Source organism: Porites lutea, chromosome 4, assembly GCF_958299795.1.
Source record: "Porites lutea chromosome 4, jaPorLute2.1, whole genome shotgun sequence".
NCBI classification, from domain to species: domain Eukaryota; kingdom Metazoa; phylum Cnidaria; class Anthozoa; order Scleractinia; family Poritidae; genus Porites; species Porites lutea.
In genome coordinates this window covers 19,349,017-19,365,780 of record NC_133204.1, presented here as the reverse complement: position 1 = coordinate 19,365,780, position 16,764 = coordinate 19,349,017, and the positions used below count along the sequence as shown (strand labels likewise).

Here is a 16,764-nt window from a genome sequence, read left to right as displayed (position 1 = left end):
GTCTCCTTGCATAATAGACAGGTTTTGGCAGGAGAAATGCAACGCTTAAGTTTTAAAAATCTTCAGTAGGGAGTAGCATATATCATAACCGTTGCCATGGTAGTGGTTTCCTAATTAAGGGTTATCAGTACCTTCTGCTGAGGACTCTTACAATTCTGTGCGGTACAGGTGACAAAGTCGAATGAACTTCCATTTCCAGTGCAACCAATAAGACCAAGCTCTGTTAAGAAATAAGAAGGGAAAAGTTTCACGAACTTAAATTTGTTTGAATCAAATTCGTGGTACTTATCTGAAAGGACAGAGAGATCCGCAACCTATGCAAACACTCTAAGAACAAGACTGCATCTCACCGCGAAATTCCAGTCGCTTTGCAACGTAACTAATTAAAATTTCTAGAAATATACATATAAAACAAGAAGAAGCTTGGTAACTCAAACAATAATGTCAGGAACTAGTATAAAAGGAACTCAAATCCGTGTGAGTTCAAGAAACTCACCCCATCAACCGTGGGGAGATTAAGAAGCGAAGACGTTGAAACATTTTAACGTCGAACTCGAGGTCAAATTTTTAAACGGTACGGTCGAAAAGTTGATCAGCGTGATGTGACTCAATAACCATTTATATTTTTGTGCGGCAAAGGCGTAGCTGCTTGGATGCATGATAACTAACCTGGGAGACGCCATTTTCGATTTGCTAAAAATATGTGCTGCGCATGAACAGATGGTAAAACCACTGAAAAGAGTTTCAATTCAAATTGGCTTGTCGGCAAAAATATTAGGGGTGGGCGAAGTGTCCGGTCAAGTTTTTCAACCAGGTGACGAGTAAACGTAACTTGACTGATCTTAATTGCTGGTGACGTAAGGTGCACATTTCCTATTTTGGCTGTTTTGTTTTTTCTGTATCTCTTTCGACCTGTACTCATTTTAAGAACAATGCGGAGAAAAACAGACACCACATATTTACACTGGAATGCAAGGGAATACAGATGAGGAATATATCGCCCGCATCTATCTAACGTACAGTTACATCTATAGAATAAAGTTTGTTCTAAAGTTAAAAGCCCATAGCACGAGTTTTTGCCGCCGACGAAGCAAAGAGAATTGACACCACGTGGCCACAGGTACATTTTACCCCGATTAAATACTGGGAGATTCCAAACAATGCTTTATTAATAGATGCCTTTTTTGAATTGCTATAGTTTTATCTTATTGAAGAAATTTCATTAATAAAATTAATTACCTACTTGATCTTATTTTCAGTTGCAGCATTTGAAGTTTCGTGTCAAAAAGCCTCATACTTCACTCTTTTAATTCAGGATTGTCGAGCATATTGCAAGCAAGCGGATGAAGCCTGTGAATACAACCGTCTCTCGTTGCTCCTCTTTTTTAAGTCCCAAGTGGCGAAGAGCTAGGAGAGACGGCTGTATTAGCAGGCTAACGAAGATTATTTTTATACTCGTTCGGTCCCTCAACTGAGTCTCGCCATAATACCCTTTCAAAAAACTGAGACCACAGTAGTCGGCAGACGTAACTAGCCATCTATAATACAATCTTTTATCGTACCAGTTGATTCCATGACAAGATGCCTCGATGAAATGGGCCGCTCTCTCGATAGAGTAGGAAACATGGCGCCAACGCACATGAAATCAATGAGCGTATTCTCCTTGTGTAGAAGTTCCATGTAGTACAGGTTACCTTTAGTGAGATTTACCTTCTCTGAAGATTGATCAAGTCTTCTGTAAACGAAAAATAAACAGCATTAGCCTAACGTCACTTCGCGGCAGTACACTAACCAACACTAAAAATGCTACACTAACCTACACTAGCAATGGCGTCTAAAAGAAAATTAACTGGGTTAATTTGTATCTGGGCATTCCTACCAAAATAACAGTATACTTTGTTTTACTTCTGCAGTTATATATTTGTCATTAGAAAAAAACGGCACGGAACGAATTCTAGTTTTACCACGTGAAGGATCGTAGCGACATATCAATACAGTTTGAACCTATGATCTGCGATAAGATATTACGCCAACTGGGAGCTGTTCATTTTGTAAGTACATCACCGTAGAAGATGAAGATATGTGTGAATATATGGCCGGAATCCTGCACTTGCTAAATCTTTCTCTGAGATATTAACCATGACTACCAGTACAGGGGTGGATGCAGGATTTTTCTTAGAGGGGGGGGGGTGCACCACAAAGGAATGAAGTAACTGACTTGTGACGTAAACAAATTTTAACAGCGAATACGAGGAAGAAGGCTTTTGACTAGGCAATAACATAATGTGAACTGTTGAGAATACATATCTGCATGTTTTGCAAGTACCAGTTGTATTAGAAAGCTGCCGGTCATCTCAGGGGGGAGGGGTGAGCACCCCCTGCACCCTCCCCCTAGATCCGCCCCTGTAGTTTCGTATTGTGCGACTTACAAGTCAAAGCTGTTTACTGACGTATAATGTTTCTGGTCAACAATGAGCCGCTTTCTGGAGGGAAGTTCATTATCACTCATCCATAGCTGACAGGTGTTATCGCAAGACGTCTGGAAAATATAATTCCCTGTCTCAGGAGCTCTAAAGAACGACCTTAATCGCTGACCAAAACTATTCCCAATGTCTAACTTGTAAATGCAAAATGTGTCTATAAACTCCGCCCTATGTGGATCACACGGATATGAAGGACTGGACTCTAGATCAGCTACTTCAGCCCCAGGTACACCAGTCCAGAGTTCACGATAAACTGTGAAAAGAAATTAAAGAGAAAACATTTCAGCCTGAAATGAAGTTGTCACAAAAAAGGCTGTTTGAAAATAATTTCAGCCTGGCGAAGGATTTATTTAAAGACCAGAGTGTGCGATATTGTATTCTTCATAAACAACAGAAACATAAACCAAAATAGGAGCTAGTCGCCTTCTTACCGTAGGGAATATTCAGTACAAACTCATATGATTACCAGCGCCTTTAGTCAGCCACCTCGAAACTGACCGCGAAAAATACTTGAATTTCAGCTTGTCCCATGGGCAAGGAGTTCTCTCATTTTTGTCAAGGGCGACCTCTTCCCATCTTAGTTAATGATTTTGTTGGAGGATGAATTGCATGGACCCGTTTCCATTGTGAAGTAAGCTTTGACGGTTACTTGCCAAGTAAGAAAACCTACTTGTCCCGGTTACTGCACGGGACTTTTTTTCAAGCCCTGCTTCAAAGCTAAGTTGCTGGCCTGGTTGGTCAAGGAATTAAACCCTGCTCGAGTCTGATTCTCTTCACTTTCTTTACTTAACTACCTTTGTAAGGTGTTTACACAACATAAATGTCATTACCCTGGTCCCAGGGGTTTTTCTTGAAAATTTTTTCCCTGTGTGAGAGAACGACCCAGGCGAAGCGACTCGTTTTCGCCGCTTTGGACGACTCTGTCTCTTTCACACAGAGTCTGAAAAAATAAAGTAAAACCTCTGGTACCAGGGCCTAAAATATCGTTTATTACAACGTTTATTACAACGAGAAGTTAGATGCTGCAGGACCACTGATAGGGATTACAAGGTATAGGAAAGTGTTATTAAAAGTGAAAATAATAATAAATGGTTTGCTATTTGGTCTTAGCTCCGTGGCCTTTCACTGCGTAAGTGTATACCGTTATTCCGTCATGGCCGTTTGATGAAAGCCATCCAGGCCATTACATGAGCTTTACCTTTCTTTACTGTGCAGTTTACATCCTCGGAACGTCCGAAAGTCTTTGTTTGTGGATCAAACATGATTCCCGTTGACAAACCAGTGCGATGGCGTGCCCTGTTTTTAACGCAGTCATAATACGCTCTGCAGTCCTCTGGGTCACCGTGCAAGCCATCAGTTTTACCAATACAAAAATCTAAAGTATGAGTGAGAAAATGAATAAAAATTGACTACAAATGAATCTCTATTCAGCATGTTCCCTAGTCAGCGCTCTTAATGTGTTTGTGCATTTTGCCCTTCATGAAAAAAAAAATTCAAAGAACTTGAAGTCGCCGGGTGAGATGTGTGTTCCATTAATAGGGCTTCTGAAAAAAAAAAGGTCATGATTTTTCATGCAATGTTAATGCTCGTGCAATATGTCCCCTTTTACACTAACAAAATTTCCTAGATAAGTGCCTTTGGCAAGTTTTCTATCACAAAATTTAGCTAATACAATATTTCTAGTCCTCGTAGAGGCTTGTAAAAGCTTGTAAAGACATAAATAAATTTCCTTGACAAGCGCGCACGTGTAGTCAAATCTATTACGGGAAGCAGGTATTACTAGACTTCCCATCAACCACTTGTGTCTTGTGTTTTGTTGGTATCCCCTTCCCGCTTCTAATATTAAACACAGCAACACTAATAGATATCGTCCTTGACAAGGATTCCACTCTCAACGTCCCTTGCACTGGAACAAGAACAAAATAAAGGCTCCGTTTAAGAGTTTAGGGATTTGGGCTTCTAAACGATAGAAATACAGTGGAACCTCGCAGTAATGAAGGACCAAAGGACTGGCAAACTGTGTTTGCTTTAACCTGTACTATAGAGAGGTTCCTTTATATCGAGGTTCTTTTCTATATATATATTTCTGTTTCTGGGGCGAAGAACATCATTCCTTATACCAAGCACTTCGTTGCATAAAGGTTCGATGTTCCACACTGTAGTAACTTGTAGTAACTGTATTTCGCGGTAGAAAAATTTAGCGAAAACGATTGAAAATGACAAAATGATGGCTGAAGAATATGGACGCCGAGAAAATGCCTAAAATAACTTAAGGAATCTTTCTTCCCGAATGTTTTTTTAGAACCTAAAGGCCATCAACGTGGACAAGAAATTAGGGTATGCTTCAGCTAGTGTCAACGACATATAATATACAGTGTAGCAGTAATATTGAACAGGATGAAACGGATGATATTCGGATTAACGCGACATAATTAATTCGGAAATTTATGTTTACAAAAGAAGATTTTATTCTCTTTGGGTAAATAGGATTAGGCAATGTATTTCCAAAAAGCCCCAGAACTCCATTAGAGATTTCGTTTATATTTATGTAGGAACTTTAGCACCAGACAGTTGACGTAAAAGTGATTTTAATTATGTGCTGTGCACCGAAAAGGAACAATAATTTGAAGCGTGCCCCCTCTTCTAACCATTAACACCTCTTAATCAATGACTGCTTTTCCGTTCTTTAATTTTTGGACCTGAGCTTTTGTTTTCCTTGAAAAACTAATACAATCGTTGTCAAGTGTATATACATTTCCATGTTTTTATTTATGTACTCTTCGGAGGAACTGATTGCATGTTCCCATGCTAATAGACAAAAAAAGAATTTCGTTCACACCCGAGGCCCGAAGCCCGAGTATGAAAAAAGCCGACCGAGGCGTTCAAATTTTTTATCTATTCTGTGCTCCTAAAACCAAAATATATATGACTGAGAAGGACGGCTATACATTAAAAAAAAAAAAAAGAATCTGCTCTTTCGTTGGGGAGAATTTTCTTTTGTCTACTTTCCTGTGACTTATGATTTTTGAGGGAAAATCATATATTGCTAAATAACTAATCATTTTTAGCCGCAGAGGGTAAGAAAGATCGCCTACTAGGAAAACAGAAAAAGTCATATGAATTAGAAGTTTAGTTAACACAGGTGAACAGCTGAATGTACTTATAGTCGGCCAAGCAAAGAGCAATATGAGATAATGAAATTTCCGGGGAAATTTCCCAAGCGGTAAAGCAAAGAGTTTGCCTCTTTGTAAAAAAAGTCGCGGTAATAAGTGGAGCTGTTGAGGGAGCGTAGTGAAAATTATATAGAAAGGAACGGAAATAATGACTTGCCCGATGAAAAGAAAGAAAAAGAAACTCAATCAAATATGTAAACTTCTTCATGAGCTTATTTATCGTCCGCACACTCTAGTCAATCAGGCAACCACATAATGAAAATGATTTTTTTTCTCTGAATAAATTATACTCGCTGATTTATCCTATCTCATTTGGTGAAAAATTAAGCCGTCCTCAGTTAAACTACCACGTTTTCCATGGTAAGGAGGACAAAATGTCAGCTTTTTCTTAACAAAGAGCAAAAAACACCATTTTTGATATACACTACCACGGAAAACTTGTCAACGAAATTATGCTTTAGTAGGTAGCTAACATTTCATTTAATCTCCTAACGTCACGAAATTACTGTATGTGTCAAAATGACTCGTGTTGAACAAACTTTCGCGTTTTCAATTATTCATCAAAAGGATAAATAATACATCCAGAGAATTCCTTGCTCCTTTTTTCTGCAGCTTGGACAACTACAACTAATGACCGTGTATTTCAAATAGATAGGTAGCAGAAAGTTCATATCAAATATAATAGACTTGTGCGCGTTTGGGAAGTTATGACATATCAACTATATTCTTCTAGATCATTACCTTTATCGTAATAGTCTTCAGGTCCAGAGGCCAACAAACGCTGAAGAAAAGAAAACCGAAAAAATGTTACCAAAAAATAGATTTCTTAATAGCAAAATAAAGCACAAGTAAATGTAGAAATCTTATAGCTGAGAACAGGTTAGGACAAACATTATTTCCTTTAACAGCTTTACCTGGATTAAAACCGCAATAACTAAAATGTGGAGCATCACGAATCAGCCTCTTAACTTAGACTTATTCTCAAAGTACGAGCATTGATCTTTTCTTTGTAGTTTTGAGTGGAACGTCTTTCGAAATGACTATAATACAATAATAATGCAGCTCAGAAAGGCAAGCATTTCAAACTTGTCTGTCACCTCAGAAAGTGTGTACAGAAGGTCTATAGGTTAACCCGCTGATTGGGCAATGTTTAATGCTTTGTTATTATAATGAGATTATGTGACAGGAACTTTGTGTTTGCGTTTCGCTTCTTTAGTTCTAGAAATTCAATATTTTTTCTAACTAACGAAACAAGGTCAATTAAGCGAAATGCCATTGCAAGTAAATTTGTTTACGAAGTGTACTAGGTCTAATTGCAAAATAAAAAAGAGATGGAACTCCTGACAGACTACAGGTTGAAAATGTTGCCTGTGTAACTCGCTTTTGCATTATTCGCAAGTTGATTGATTAAGAAAGGCCCTTATCTCTTTAATAGGCCCAAATGGCGACCAGCATCTAATTTCTCCCAACAATAAAACTGCCTGATCAAACATACAGGTCATGAGAATGAACGAATTGATCATCAAAGATGACCGAATGTCTTGGCATTTGAAAAATTCTCTCAAGTAGTACCTGAGGAATGTATGAACACTGTGTGGAGAAAAGGTATGTTGATCGATTGGGGGATGGATTGCACGAGACTACAGCAACAACAACAAAAAGATTTTATTCAAACTCAAGTGTTAATCATTTACATGTAATGTTCCCACCCGAAAATAGCTAAGGAACCAAAGGAGCTGGAGGGAGGAAAGACAAATACTACCAAAGTGATATGAAGAATTCGGAAGACATGACAAGAAAGACCAAAAAAACTAGTTGCGTTCTCGCCCATGTTTCCACTAAACGGTGAACAAAATAGGCCTTCGAAGTTAAAACGTGGTAGAAAACAAACGAAAGTGATATTCTTATCCGTTGATTAATTTTCCGACTTCTGGCGTCCGTTCATGCTGTGATCATTTGCGTCCTTCACGGTCTTCACGCGTGCGTTTAGCACACTTCACGACAGTCCCCCTCGACTAATTTTGTGCAGTTCGGGAGTATGCCAGTTTTGGAAGAAGCGATGACGTCATGATTCCATTGTTCTGCTAAAAACACGCAAAAATAGGAAAAAATAATCGCAAGAAACAAGGGAGCTTTTTTCAAAGCCTTTTCCAGGTCTCGTCGTTTAATATCCGGGACTTCCGAGCTAGCAGTACCGATGAAGAAGCCTTCTCCTTGCTTTTTGAATGTCAAGGGAAGTTTCCTGCCACATTTCGGTAGTTAAAAGCGACAGTTTTCAAATGGCCTTCGACGCCGCCGCCGCCATCTTGACGGGTCTCGAATGTAAGTACATGACTTTATGTTTAGTTTTCAGTATCTTGCCGAATTTTTACGAAATCAAGACTAATTTTCCTCAAAACTACAACGTTTAAAGTGTGTTCGGGCAAAGTTTCATCGATGGCAACAACCTAGTAAAAATGGCAACCACACATTGAAAATTGCCAACGGACAGGAAGGGTTACTGATATTGATGAATGATGGTTATGCCTTAGTCTCTCTATGTAGTTTTGGTTATAATCGATCAGGTCTGTTTTTGGTCGTGTTCACCGGCAATGTATGCGACTCTCATCAAAAAACCACTTTATTGATCCAGATCATGTGTGTGGAATGAGTTTTAAATCAGTGTGAGTAGGTTCTTATATTGATTTCTTTTATTTTGATCAGGATTTCCGTCAAAAGTGTAGACAAACATCTGGAGATATTACAAACATGTTGTCGCGCTTGTGCCAAAAAGCTGGGAAAGGGAACGAGAAAGACAAAATGCTAAATATCTTCAGAAGGACATATTTGTGCTCTGAGGGCAAAATATTGCTTTAGGTTCGCCTTATGTTCCACTGTAATGAAAAATTTAATGTCCAAATTCAACCCTACCTCAATAACATTAAATATGTTTTTTTGTGTCTTTGTAGTCTGGTCACAGGTTTACCCACCACAAAAGCCCCTCCTTTGACCTTTTCAAAAATGGGTAAGAGGTAAACAGGTTGGAGGGGGGCGCTTATATACCTTGTGAGTGGAAGCGCACACTCAATGACCATGCAACCATAGAAGAGACTGTGGCCCTTATTCAAGGGGCTTTATAAAAGGAGATAGATGAGGAAGGAGTCATGGAAGTGGAGGCTTGTGAAGATTTTCTCTACATAATGTTCAATCTCTTGCGTCAAATATTGTTTATACTTTACAGATGTCAAATACATAATATGTCAGGTCCTAAAATAAAATGTTTATTTACAAAAAACAAAATGTAACAATAAATAAATTTTATTGTATCTTTACTCTGATGTGTGAGCTTTGTTTTCTTGAAAGTGCTGTTCAATAGAAACATGAAGAACCGGTTATGAAAAAGAACTTTGGAAAACTTATGTTGTGTCCATGCCAAGTGCAGTAATCATTATTATTTTGGGCCAAACCTTGTCTAATAGAATTGTTTGAGGGTCCCCACAGAGAAGACTTGGAGAAGAGTGCTCCTCAAAGTTACAATGCCTTTGGTTTAAAGGCAACCCCAGAGTTAAAAACATAATTTAGTATTATTCGGATGTAACATCAAATCCCATACAAGAGGATATTTTATAACAAACCATAAACTTGTTGATCTCTGACCTCTGGTCAAATCCGGTGGACTACAAGACTATAGTATCCCATTTTAATCAATAGCTCCAAAAGCATGTAACAAGCATAATTCTTAGTTTTCCAGTATGTATATTAAATTCTTAAGAGCCTCTTGCATTTGTTTAGCTTGACCAAATAATAAGTGAACTTCAGAAAGTGGAATAATTGAAAGCAATAGGTTTTTTTGAAGCGGGACAAAAAAAAAATGATCAGGGATGATAAGTAAGATTTTCACTTTGGGGGTTTTCAAGAAGAAAACGCGGGCACAATACCCTCAGAAATCCCTTGTAAACCTGTTGTATACCTGGACGGAACCGCTTCAAAAAATAAACCAACAGAACATCATATTCGAAAAACAGATATTTTACTCACAAATGACTCGCTTGCACCAAAACAATAACCTTAATTACAGCCGTCTTCTCCGGCCAGTCGCTCACTCGCGGGAGAGAAACAGAAGCAACGGGAAAAATTACATTAACACTTACTGTGAAAGCAAACATACGGAAATGAATTATAGAACAACTCACTTTTTAGTTGTTTCCAAAGCATTCTTTTTTCCTTATGATATAAAAAAATAATGAAATAAATAGGCACAAACTTGTTAGCGTGCTTACCTATTTTCGATGTACTGATTACATACGAAGTGTGTACGCAGTGCCTACTAAGCGAAGAACTATAGCGCAAGAATAGTTACTCCCTGTCCTCAAGGTACTTCCCAATTCATAGTAACGAAAAGACAATAAAAGGCTCGATAAAACAAGAATAAACGAGAATTTTGGTCAATACTCTTTCTTCTCCTCTCTTGTCCGCCATTTTGTATGTTTTGAAAATGACCATCGCCATGGTGATCATGTGATGGTTGGTGACGTAGACCATTGTTTTCGCTTCTTCCAAAACTGGCATACTCCCGAACTGTTGTGAGGTAAAAAGACTATTAGGTCTAAGCCAAACGTCAAGGCTTTTTATGAGACGAACCAAACTTAGTGAGTTGAGTTCATGAAACATTCGACTTCTGGCTCAGTTAAGTTTGTCTGAATGGGTTTGGGTCGTCCAACACGTTCAATCCGTCTTGGCTACAGACGGATAGAACGTCTGAAGATCGTCTCTGGAACAAACGTCAATCTTCACATGCGACGAAATAAACACACCGTTTAATAATTAAAAATCTGTATGATAATGTATATTTAGCTTCGTTTGGGAGAAAATTTATTACTGGCCTGCTAAAATTGCTTTTTGATCTGATTCAGTTGATTGGTTCGACTCGTCCTTAGTTCGACGTCTGACCCAACAGACGATCTTAAAGGGGCCCTGACACGCTATTTACTGTATTTTTAACAGGCTCAAACGTTTTTAAGCATTAATTGAATTCCAAGAATAATGGTTCAGGTTTGTTATTCAAGGCTATAATTAGGCATTGAAACTGTTTTCTGTTGTCTGTTGCAAAGGATGGCAAGGATGGACTTGAAAAAGTTGGGCCATCTTTTTCAAGTTTTAATGCTATGTCTGCAAAAATCACGCAAAAAATTATTATGGTTAGTGCTCCATGATGAAATTCATAACTTCATAACTCTGCAGGACCATTGTAAAAGCCCTTGGTAATAACTTCAGCACAAAATTGACCTTAATCAGTGATATAATCGTGACACAGCCCCTTTAACTTAATTTAGGTCTGACACAAATTAGAGTTTGATTCGTCTCATGAAAAGTTCGACGTTTGTCCTAGGCCTTAGTCTCCGGAACTAGATTAGATGTCTCGAACTACATGGGACAGACCGATCATTTAATAAACAGGCGACTGACTCGCAATCGACCCGCTACGCTCGGGACCGGTCGCTTACCTTTGGACGGGTGACCTGGCCCGTTTTGTTTCTCAGCTATCTAAGCAGTGTCCTCACCGAAATTTTTATTCGATTAAAAAACGTTTCCAAGCAAAAAGGAGGTAGTCCATAGTTAGGTTAACAATTGAGGATTTTGAGATAATTTGTACAATGCTTTTAAAACAGAGTAAGGTCTGCATGGGTCTAAAATAATGAGAAAAGGAAATTTCAAAACCCTAAGGTTTCTAGAAAATTTTACTTGACGTGCATATTTATAATAAGAGACACAAACAGCAGCAAGGTTCTCCCAAAGCCCGTTAGCGGACATACTAACAGATGTTTACACCCTTTGCTACCTTATTTTTTTAATTCTAAAATTCAACTACATTGCCTTTTTCTTTCCTGAAAAAAAATCAGTCCATACTAGTCCATAGTCCATATACTATACTGAAATAAAAGACACATTTTCTCTCTTGCTTTGATATTTTTTTGCTTTCTAATTGCTCGGATGAGCACTCTAACAAGATGATTTATCATAGTCTTTGTAGCTATTTTGAAATTTGGAGTTGTGATCTCTCACGCATCTAGCAAAAGCACCGTCACATTCACAAAGTGCCTTTTGACATTTTGAGTTTGAGAGCCATCCAGTGGACGCTGCAAGAGATAACAAACTCTTATCATAACCGGATACTATAACCGCCCGGGGCTCGCAATATATGCATAAGTTAATAGGGTAACAACAGGGGCTTGCAATATATCCATGAATTAATATGGTAGCAACCGGGGATCCATAAGTTAGAAGAGTAACAGCCCTGGCTGGCAGTATATCTATGAGTTAACAGAGTAACAAGCGGGGGTTGCTTTATATCCATGCGTTATTAGGGTAACTATCGAGGCTTGCAATACATCCATGAGTTAGTAGGGTAACAACCGGCGCTGGCAGTAAATCTATGAGGTATTAGGGTAACAACTGGGCCTCTGTATTTCCATGAGTTAACAGAGTAACAAATGGGGCTCGGAACACATCCATGAGCTAATAAGCTAACAAAGGGGTAACAACTGGGTCTTGAGTAAAGAGGATTATAACCGAGGGGATTGCAGTGGTATATCCATACCATAAGTTAATTGTTCCCTTTTAGGGTGTCTCAGCTGTTATGTATACAAATCAAGTGCCACTTGATAAAGTTACATTTCCTGATGGAGATTGGTGAGCGAAAATGCCAACATAGCGCAATTGAATTGGATGGTGATTGTTTCGAGCTTGAGGTGATATAAATAGCTTTCCTTCATTTATTGAATGATTGCGTTTCTGATACAATTATTTGCCGTAAATTATCCTATCCTATCCTATTCTTTAGTAACTAAGTCTAATGTGACTATCATTTTCGGCCGTTTGTGCGCAGCTTGAACTACTTGCAAAATAAGACCACGTCTTTACCACATTCGACGCACGTATAAGAGATGTAAAATGTAAAAATAAAAATGTTCTAGAAGTTTTAGTTACTGGCCATACCGCAGACGTGTGACTGCTTTTGAATGGTTTAACCATATCATACTCACCACATCCACTACAGCCGCGGGTTATGTAGGGTATAGCATACACGGTATATTCGCTTAACCAGCCGCATATCCCGTTGTCAACCACAGCGTCATAACATTTATCATGGACATAGCAACAGCTAAAGGAAATAATAGAAAAGCGACGAATTAAAAATCTGTGCGCCATTTTAATGAAATCATCTCCTGAGACTGCTGAGAGAACCATTTATGATCCTAACGCCCTGAAAATTGTTTTACAATAACCGAGCGATTTCTCGTGCGCTGATTGGACGATAGCTGTGGTCAAAAAGAGCACTAACAGACTACAGAAATGACGTGGTGGTGGAGCAAAAGGCCATTTCCGGGTTCCCCCAGGCCTCTGTATCAAAACGAGGTTAGGTGCTCAGCCTTTGATATGAAAATGATTTTTTTATTCTCATGCAAATAAAACTCATTTTCACAAGAAAGGTTGTGCACTCGGCCTCATTTTGAAAGTGAAGGTTTTTGGAACTCGGAAGGGGCCTATTTGTTTTTCTATTTTTTGTGCGATTGTCCGAGGAACTTCAACGGAAATGGAGGTGAATATTATTGTAAAAAACAAATCGACCTCAATTTTCCATGCTCTATACTCTTATCGACCATAGAAGTGACGTCAATATGTTCAAAACTTGAACATATTGAACAGTGAAACTTGAATTTTGAACATTTTGACGTCATTTTTATGGCCGATAGGAATTACAGACTGAAAATTGTTGTCGATTCGATAACTGGTAAGCTCAATAGAAAACGAAATTTTATTCCAATAACAAATCTTCTGCTCCTAGGACTACATATCTTACAAGTGAACACTATTTGCTATGCTACAGTTTCTATGCTTTTGCAGTTTTCGGGAGGACACTGTACTTACACTAACCCAATCACATTACAGCACTTAGCGAAAGGACAACACAGCCCACTTTCAATAGAATGATAGGATTAGTCTGCTTTCAAATACCTGTCAATCTCGTCTACAGGTTGGCCTTTTCCTCCTACACCACACCAGCAGCCATACGGGTTATAATCGAGCGGGTTTCGGCCAACTTCACACCAGATCATAGCACCAAGCTGAAGAGAACCTCGCTTTGCTCGCATCTCAAGTGAATCGTCTGTTTGAAATTTAACATGACAAAAAGATGAGAGAAGATAAGATGCTTCACTTTAAGTGGCGCATACTCTTAGCTAATGGGTCAGTTAAAAAAGAAAACTTCACCAGCTAATTCACAGGTATGCCACTGTCAATGAAATAAAAATGATTAGAACAATATAAAAGCTATTTCCAATTAAAATAATGAATCATTATGGGAGGATGGTAACCGGGTTGTTAGAGAGAGCAATCCGGTTACGATAAAAACTTAAAAATGGCCATAATTCTGCTCGGGGACTTCGGAAAGACGAATCACACAACTTAAGTGAGGTTAGCTCTCCCTCTACCATTTCGAAGGTTACACAACAAACCCACTGCTGATGTTTCACTTGGGTGACCTGTGGTTTTTCAGGCAAGCAAAGGCAAGCCAGGAAAGCACGATGTGAGCGTGGAGCAAACAGCGAGGAGAAAACATATAAAAATATTGCTGATTTTACAATTAGTTGTTGTTTGAAGAAACAATGTAAACATTCACTAACCATAAACTTAAAAACAAAAGTAATACGACGGATAAGATTTACTGGTGAGGCGACGGTTTTGTTGGCTTAAACATAAATGTAAAAACATGATTTATATTTGCACCAATATCGTACCTTTTTCATCGACGATGGTTTCTTTGGCACGATTCTTTTCCTTGAGTGAAAAGAAAATTACAATGCCCTTCATTTCGTTTTCACTTCTTTTTTATACAAAATCTCATAATACCTGTTATAACAGTTGCTAACGGCCAATGAAGCTACTATTCTCGAAACTTTACGTTTTTGCATTTGATTAAGGTCATTAAAGTAAAAACATACATGTACTACTAAAGAAGTCATACAAACCTTTTTCTCTTTAATGTATCTATTTATCGCGATAAAAGTTACACAACTTCATTTATGACTGATTTATGTTAAAGTTGACATAATTCTTGTCAAGGTATTGAGTGTAAGCAACTACGACGTGGATGGCAGCGGTTAAAAAGGAGCAATCGTTTTATAAGCAAAGCCAACATCCGATATTTCCTTGAACATTTTATGTTATTACAACATGAATACAATTTGAAACGTCTTAGTGTCGAAGGACTTAACGCGCTCTTTGAGGGTTTACTTAAAGACAGGTTAAAGTGGACACCTTAATTTAAAACACAAAATAGCAGTACAAGTTAAAATACCTTTTGTTCTGATGCATTAGACTGTCCGTATTGAAAGAGAGACAAAGCTATTATAACAAGAGTTCCCACGAAAGATTTCATGGCTTGATACAAAACGACTAAACTTAAGCTTACCCCCACTTAATTCCAAATCTTCAGGAAGTTTTTGTGAAATATTGTTAAAAGATGTTATACGGCAATTGTTTTAGGCTTTATTTAAACAGCTTTTTTTCGTATACGAACATAATTGTGACCATACTAATTATCGATAAATATTAAATTGTTTAAAGCATACCACGTCTGCCAGGGAATATTCGCATTTGTTCAACATTTTCAATGAATACATAGTTTTCTTTATCATGATTTGTGATATATGTAATCCATAGTCTACATTAGCCTATCTATTCATTAACTTATTTCATTTTTCGACCCCTTAAGTGGTATTTCTTTAAACCCTATCGTGTTTCACAACTCTGCTATCGATGAAAATTCATTATTTTTAAGTGGATTATTAAAAATTTTATAACCATCTAGGGCAAATACTTTTATTTTTCAATCGCCTTTAAAGTGGTTTTTTCTTGTCCGATCGCTATAAAATTTTCACCAGTAATTGGCTATGGATTGAAATTTGTGAAAATGTAGTTTTATTTAAAATCGATATTACTATGACAACAATAAACAAAAAACTTTGAAACTGATAAAAGGCGAATTTTGTGTGATCTAGACCAGCTGCTGAAAATCCGACACTAGGAACTTAAAGTTTGGTGTTTAGCAAACAGCCTCCGTAAGAAGTAAGAAATTCTGTATGTTTGAATTCGACTAAAACGAAAATATATTTCAAACCTTAAATTTTCATTAGCCGTGATAGATTATTTGATAAAAACGTTATAAATGACTCAAATTATTCTCAAGTAGCGTCAGAATGCTGCTTAATATCATATTTGGATCCTAGGAAATTTTGGTGTATTTTCGTTCTTGCGATCTTGAAAACTAACCCGTTTTCTCACCACCTGTATAAGTGCAAGTTCATTCAAAATTTGGACTTTTAGGGCTTTTTTGTATATCTCTGAAACGACACGAACGAATTTTTTTAAAATCTCTTCAGATAATCTTCATAATGTATATAATAAGGTATGAAACGTTCATTGGGATTGATTCACTGCAACATCTTAAAATTTCAAGACAAACCTATCCTACGAACATGTCAAAAATCCGCGTTTCAACATTCACTGTTTTGACGTTATGCTAATTTTTCCAAATTAATGCGGACTTTACATACCTCCATGACTAGTACATTTTAGTTTCAATTTATTGCATCTTTTGCCTGTAAAACGTTGACAATACTCACACTGAAATGTACTAGTCATGGATAAAACGCAACCGTGTTAGATCTTAACCAACAACAACGCTCTGGATCAATTTATAAATATATAGGTTACATCGTTTTTGCCGGGCAAGGATAACTTGATGCTGATAAAAATTACTGGAGAAAGTGTCAAATTCATCGAAAGCAAGTATATATTCAGAGAGCTTTATAAATATGAGTTTACAGCCCTACATATCATAGCTGAATAAACATTCACACTTCATAACTTTTCACTTCATTTATTACGATCTGTCAACTCTTGAATCCAAAGTTAAATTCAAAACGATTCTAATGAACAAATCACAATTACTGCTGAAAGCTCTGTACCTTGAAGCGATTTTAACTTTCCTAAGGTTTGCAGCAAAACACTGATCGATAGCTCAACTCTTCGGCGGTTCTTATCAGCTATAAGCAGGTATATGTTGC

General features: G+C 37.7%; 2 protein-coding genes across 2 annotated transcripts in view; both read right to left on the bottom strand.

Annotated features, from left to right (window-relative positions):
* Positions 1-6,758, bottom strand: part of LOC140934364 (latrophilin-like protein 1) — a 23,744-nt gene extending 16,986 nt beyond the window's left edge. The window contains exons 1-6 of the mRNA XM_073384002.1: positions 6,571-6,758; positions 6,398-6,437; positions 3,682-3,858; positions 2,430-2,736; positions 1,563-1,735; positions 132-220 (exon numbers count right to left, since the gene is read on the bottom strand). Of these exons, the coding sequence (XP_073240103.1) occupies positions 132-220; positions 1,563-1,735; positions 2,430-2,736; positions 3,682-3,858; positions 6,398-6,437; positions 6,571-6,606 (822 nt within the window). The 5' untranslated portion in view covers positions 6,607-6,758. The remainder of the gene's footprint in view (positions 1-131; positions 221-1,562; positions 1,736-2,429; positions 2,737-3,681; positions 3,859-6,397; positions 6,438-6,570) is intronic.
* Positions 6,759-10,223: 3,465 nt separating this feature from the next.
* LOC140935010 (phospholipase A2 A2-actitoxin-Cgg2a-like) lies at positions 10,224-14,538 on the bottom strand. The gene is made up of 4 exons (XM_073384555.1): positions 14,434-14,538; positions 13,652-13,802; positions 12,679-12,797; positions 10,224-11,772 (listed from the first exon to the last, which is right to left on the bottom strand). Exons 1-4 carry the CDS (start codon positions 14,504-14,506, stop codon positions 11,636-11,638), a joined length of 480 nt encoding a protein of 159 aa, XP_073240656.1. The 5' UTR covers positions 14,507-14,538; the 3' UTR covers positions 10,224-11,635.
* Positions 14,539-16,764: the final 2,226 nt, after the last annotated feature.

Coding starts and splice junctions, on each gene's coding strand:
- LOC140935010 (XM_073384555.1), bottom strand. CDS start 14,506: ATGAAGGGCATTGTAATTTTCTTTTCACTCAAGGAAAAGAATCGTGCC. Junction 13,803..14,433: donor AACCATCGTCGATGAAAAAG/GTACGATATTGG, acceptor AATTTCAAACAG/ACGATTCACTTGAGATGCGA. Junction 12,798..13,651: donor CCTGTAGACGAGATTGACAG/GTATTTGAAAGC, acceptor TATTTCCTTTAG/CTGTTGCTATGTCCATGATA.